This window comes from Daucus carota, chromosome 2, assembly GCF_001625215.2.
Source record: "Daucus carota subsp. sativus chromosome 2, DH1 v3.0, whole genome shotgun sequence".
NCBI classification, from domain to species: Eukaryota; Viridiplantae; Streptophyta; class Magnoliopsida; order Apiales; family Apiaceae; genus Daucus; species Daucus carota.
This window is the reverse complement of record NC_030382.2, coordinates 5,301,814-5,307,883: the sequence shown is the minus strand read 5'-3', so window position 1 is coordinate 5,307,883 and position 6,070 is coordinate 5,301,814. Positions and strand designations below refer to the sequence as shown.

At 38.5% G+C, this 6,070-nt stretch overlaps 1 protein-coding gene across 1 annotated transcript; it reads left to right on the top strand.

Moving 5' to 3' along the window:
• The first annotated feature begins 450 nt into the window (after positions 1-450).
• Positions 451-1,393, top strand: LOC108204029 (uncharacterized). Its single transcript, XM_064086587.1, has 3 exons — positions 451-824; positions 972-1,222; positions 1,311-1,393. Exons 1-3 carry the CDS (start codon positions 451-453, stop codon positions 1,391-1,393), a joined length of 708 nt encoding a protein of 235 aa, XP_063942657.1.
• Positions 1,394-6,070: the final 4,677 nt, after the last annotated feature.

Here is a 6,070-nt window from a genome sequence, read left to right as displayed (position 1 = left end):
TTTAATTATATTTTCGTATAAGCCCATACACGTTTCCAACAAGTGGCATCAGATCTACGTTATTTCGGAGAAGAAAAAATGTCAAATATGATGGCGCAACCACATATCCCAAAGTTGACGGCAACAAATTACGGGAATTGGAGTATCCAAATGAAGGTGTTACTCGGTTCATACGATAATTGGGATATTGTCGAAAGTGGGTATGACAAGCCCGAGGATGAAGCCGTTCTTTCTGAAACGGAGAAAACGGCGTTAAAAGATTCCAAGAAAAAAGACCAAAGGGCGTTATATACAATTATTCAAGGAGTTGATGAATCAACCTTTGAAAAAATTTCAAATGCAAAAACGGCGAAAGACGCGTGAGAGATTCTGCAGAAATCATTCCAGGGTGTCGAGAAAGTAAAAAAGGTGCGGCTCCAAGTTCTACGTGGGGAGTTCGAAAATTTAAAGATGAAGAGTTCCGAAAATATTGGTGAATTTGTTACGCGTTTGAAAACGGTGACAAATGAGATGAAAATAAATGGAGAAAGTCTCGATGATGTTCGGCTCATGGAAAAGTTGCTCCGTTCATTAACAAGAAAATTTGATTATGTTGTGACATCCATCGAGGAGTCAAAAGACCTGTTCACAATTTCAATTGATGAGCTCGTAGGTTCTCTTCAAGCCCACGAGCAGCGAATGAACCAGTATGATGATGCAAGCCATTTGGAAAAGGCGTTGCAAAGTAAGGTGTCCGTTGGTGATAGTTCTGGCAGTAGCAGTTCTGCACGTGGCAGAGGTGGCTTTAGAGGTGGCTACCGTGGTGGACGAGGACGAGGAAGACAGTCCTTCAATAGAGGCTAGAATTTTGAAGGCTATCAGCCATCTGGTCGTGGTCAAAATTTCAGAGGCCGAGGACGAGGCGGATATCAACAAAGAGGTGATAAGTCTCAATATCAGTGCTATAACTGTAATAAATATGGCCATTTCAGTTATGAGTGTAGAGCCCCAAAGGTGGAAGAAAGAAGTCATTTTGTTGAAGCAAAAGAAGATAAAGATGTTAGCTCTGCTATGTTTCTCACTTACAAAGGATATGAAGGAGGCAAGAAAGATACATGGTATCTTGACTCGGGAGCCAGCAATCACATGACTGGCCATAAAGAATTATTCACGGAGATAGACGACACCATCAGCGGAGAAGTTACTTTTGGTGACTCATCAAAGATTCCGGTCAAAGGAAAAGGTACCGTCACAATCATGACAAAGAAAGGTGAAAAGAAATATATAAATGATGTTTATTATATTCCTGCATTGAAAAATAATATTATTAGTCTTGGCCAACTTGTGGAGAAAGGATATAATATACAGATGCAGGACAATTCCCTCATTATCAGAAATAAAGCTCGGGAATTGATTGCAAATGTGGAAATGTCAAAGAATCGTTTGTTTACGCTTGATATGCAAACGAAGGTTCATAAGTGTTTAAAGTCTGTCATCAAAAATGACTCGTGGTTGTGGCACTTGAGATATGGTCATCTTGGAATTTCTGGCTTGAAACTATTGTCAAAGACAAAGATGGTGAACGGTTTGCCAGAAATCAATGAACCAGAAAATTTGTGTGAAGCATGTGTAAAGGGGAAACAACATCGACAAAGTTTTCCTGTTGGAAAATCATGGAGAGCCAGAAGGCCATTGGAGATAGTTCACACAGATATTGCTGGTCCATTTGATATCTCATCACTTGGAGGTAATAGATATTACCTAACATTTATTGATGATTTTAGCAGGAAAAGTTGGGTGTATATCATCAAAGAAAAGTCGGAGGCTCTTGATAAATTCAAGGAGTTCAAAGCGCTGGCAGAAAAGCAAAGTGGACATTATTTAAAGGTACTCAGATCAGACAGAGGAGGCGAGTATACTTCTAATCTGTTCAGAAGTTTTTGCAGAGCACATGGAATCAATCATCAGTTGACAACGGCCTATACTCCTCAACAAAATGGTGTTGCAGAAAGAAAGAATCGCACTATTCTTGACATGGCAAGGAGCATGGTGAAAGCAAAGCACTTGCCGAGAACCTTTTGGGCCGAAGCCGTTTTATGTGCAGTTTATTTGTTAAATCGTTGTCCAACAAAAAGTGTCAGAAATAAAACTCCAAATGAAGCATGGAGTGGTAGCAAACCATCAGTGGGACATCTCAGAATTTTTGGGTGTATTGCATATGCCCATGTCCCAGAATAGAAAAGAAAGAAGTTGGATGATAAAGGCGGGAAGTGCATATTTACTGGATATGACAAAAGGAGCAAGGCGTATAGACTCTATAATCCCCTCACGAAGAAATTAATTATTTCTCGAGATGTTGAGTTCGATGAATCAGATTACTGGAAATGGAGCGAGGAAGAAAGAAAAGTTGCTGGTTTATTTTTTTAATAATGATGATGATGATGGCAATGACGACCCCAATATAGAAGGTGACGAGGATGATGATCAAACTCCTCCGCAAAGTCCGAATCAACAAACTCCCGCATCAACACCATCGGATTCAAGTGGAAGCAGAAGTTCAGGGGGAGCAACAAGAAAAATGCGGAGTCTGGATAATATCTATGAAGCTACAAGTCCAGTACAAACAACATTTGATTATTCCTTATTTTGTTTAATGGCTGAATGTGATCCAGTTACATTTGAGGAAGCTTCTGAAGAAAGCAAATGGAACAAAGCCATGGATGAGGAAATTGGTGCAATTAAAAAGAATGATACATGGGAGCTCATAGATCTTCCAGAAGGACACAAAGCAATTGGTGTCAAATGGGTCTATAAGACCAAGACGAATCAGGACGGAGAAGTGGAGAAATACAAGGCGAGGTTAGTGGCTAAAGGCTACAAGCAGCGATATGGCATTGACTATGATGAGGTGTTTGCTCCAGTTGCACGAGTTGACACCATCAGACTTCTTACAGCAATTGCCGCTCAGAATCAATGGAAGATTTTTCAAATGGACGTGAAGTCGGCATTTCTAAATGGTTATCTCGAAGAAGAAGTCTACATCGAGCAACCTCCAGGATATGTTCAGAAAGGCCAGGAAGATAAAGTCTACCGGCTAAAGAAAGCATTGTACGGTCTAAAACAGGCACCGAGAGCGTGGAACACAAGGGTTGATGAGTATTTTCAGAAAAATAGTTTTGTGAAGAGTCCATATGAGCATGCACTCTACACGAAAACAAATTCAGGGGGAGATATTATGATCTTTTGCTTATACGTGGACGACATGATATTTACCGGAAACAATCCCGGTATGTTTGATGATTTTAAGAAAGTTATGACTAATGAATTTGAGATGACAGATATTGGTCAAATGTCATACTTTCTTGGAGTCGAGGTGAAGCAAAGCAAAGACGGAATTTTTATGTGTCAGAAAAAATATGCCGAGCAGATTTTGAAGAAGTTCAGAATGGAGGAATGTAAGCCAGTGAGCACGCCAGCAGAAGCAAGCATAAAGCTCAGAATTGATTCAACGAGGGAGTCGGTAAATCCGACATTGTTCAAAAGTTTGGTTGGAAGTCTGAGGTACCTAACTTTCACTCGTCCGGATATTATGTATGCAGTCAGATTCGTTAGTAGGTACATGGAGAAGCCGAAGCAAGATCATTTCATGGCAGCTAAAAGAATTTTGAGATATATTAAAGGTACACTAAATAATGGCTTATTTTACACTCACTCTCAAGATTCAAAATTAGTTGGCTACTCAGATAGTGATTATGGTGGTGACTTGGATGACGGAAAAAGCACATCAGGGTATGCTTTTCATATTGGCTCGGCGATATTCTCATGGTCATCAAAGAAGCAACAGACAGTCGCTCTCTCAACATGTGAGGCGGAATATATTGCAGCAGCAGGAGCAGCATGTCAAGCTATTTGGTTAAGCTATATTTTGGGCGAGTTAAATCTTGTCAAGCAAGAACCGGTTACAATTTACGTGGATAATAAATCTGCTATTTCACTAGCAAAAAATCCAGTGTCACACAGTCGCAGCAAGCACATCAATATTAAATATCATTTTCTTCGCGAACAAGTAAATGATAAAATCGTGGAGCTGGTGCACTGCAGGACTGAAGAAAATTTAGCAGATATATTTACAAAGCCATTAAAGCCGGATATATTTCAGAAAATGAAAAGGAAGCTTGGAATGCAAAGTCGAGTTTGAGTGGGAGTGTTAGATTTTTCAAACTCGCCAGACTATATAATAAATAATATCAGCTTGTGTGTACATGAGCCATCCTGGAATTATGGTGTGCTACTTATCTTCATGCATGCACAGTCAAAACAATACGGCTCAATGTTGACAGGATGTATAACTATGCTAGAGTAATTAAAGGAAGGCGGCCATGTGAAACAAAGAATACTAGTTAATGCAACAGCTGGTCATATGTTGAATCCAGGATATATGGTAGGCTATTTACATACAAAGGTGACAAGCAGGTGATAAAGTGGTGATGCAGCAGCTTGGTTTGAATTGTGAAGTTGTCAAAATGCAAGTCAGAAGTATTAATGAAACCGTGTAGATCATCTGAAGAAGTGTTGCTGTCCAAGTTTGAAGAGAAATTTGATCCCATGAATTAAGGTGGCTAAATTAATACATACAGCTGGGTAGTGTAGGCAATAAGACCAGTTAGCATATGCGTGGCTTATAAATAGAGGTTCTGTTTGTATTCAATAAAAAAAGTACTGAGTTTAAAAAAACCAGAGAAAGAAAAGTATACACCGAGTGAAACAGAAAGAAAAGAAGAGAGCTGAAGCTCTGGTTGTCAGTGTAAAAGAAAAGGCTGTAGCCTAGAGTTTGTAATAGTGAGATATTAATATATAAAGTGTGTGCTTGTTATATATACAAAATATTTTAATTATATTTTCGTATAAGCCCATACACGTTTCCAACAGTTATGCTTATCGATAATAAGTCTGCAATATATCTCGCCAAAAATCCAGTGTTCCGTGGACGCAGTAAGCATATTGATATACGCTACCACTTCATCAGAGAGTGTGTGGAGCGTGGGGAGATAATCTTGAAGCACATCTGCAGTGAACACCAGCGTGCAGACCTGTTAACAAAGCCTCTATCTACACTTAAATTTGAGAGGATGCGCAAGCTTCTTGGAGTGAAGGACCTGGAGAACAAGTTTTAGATTAGGGGGGAAAATGTTGGAGTATAATCTAAAACTTGTTAAAAATAAAGTATGTGTTTTATTTGTTTTCTGCAATATTATATGTTAGCATGCAGTTGGACTGAGTCCATGCAGTAGTAGAATGTGGAAGTAGTTTTAGGATCGTGGAGAATAAATAGAGTAGTGGAGATAATGTAGGAGAGTAGTGCTGAGTAGTTCCTATTTTCTAGCTTCAGTTGTTTGTAACCTTTATATTTGTTTTTCTGTAAGTTAAATGAAAAGCAAGCCTTGAGTGCGTGCATATCTGTGTTCTTTTTTTCCAGTTTCAAAAGTCATACAGTCTTATATATATTGTAGCAGACCTGCAAATTATATACTAGAATGCTTGGTTCCTGAATCACGTTTGGGTCGCCCAAACTCAAAATAATTGAACTCGTTAGTTTTGAAAACTTGAAAAAAAACTGGTTGTTTTTGAAAAGTGATTGAACATATTGGTTATAAATGAAAGGGAGCCTGCAAGTTTCATTCTGTTTTTGCTTTTGTACATTGTCAAGTACGTTTTGGTATCCTGTTTCGCTGCTGAGTTATTGATTTTGTGGTGTCGTGAAATAATTTGGTGTTAGTTTCTTAAGTTGTTAGATTCATTATTTTTTTATTTGTTAAATATGTGCATTCACTTGTCACGCAGTAGAGAGTTTGGGAAGCTGGGGTTCGAGTTTTCTATTTTGTACACTCATTTTGATCGCATGTGCATGTAAAATTGCTTTTATTTAGTTTGGTTTATATAGTTTGTGAATAGTTAATTGGCTAAGTTTTGATTAGTAATAACTCGAGTAACAAAGGCCACAAAACGAGACTAGCCAATCTACTTTTGCCCATTTATCTAAAGATTTTATCTATAAAGAACAATGGGTATTGAAGTAGTTATTCCTTTTCTT

What these genes read in the sequence shown, in the direction of transcription:
- LOC108204029 (XM_064086587.1), top strand. Translation starts at nt 451, where the DNA reads ATGAAGAGTTCCGAAAATATTGGTGAATTTGTTACGCGTTTGAAAACG. An exon ending in GGACGAGGACGAGGAAGACA is followed by an intron (nt 825 to 971) that starts GTCCTTCAATAG and finishes TGGCCATTTCAG; the next exon opens with TTATGAGTGTAGAGCCCCAA. An exon ending in GATTCCGGTCAAAGGAAAAG is followed by an intron (nt 1,223 to 1,310) that starts GTACCGTCACAA and finishes TAATATTATTAG; the next exon opens with TCTTGGCCAACTTGTGGAGA.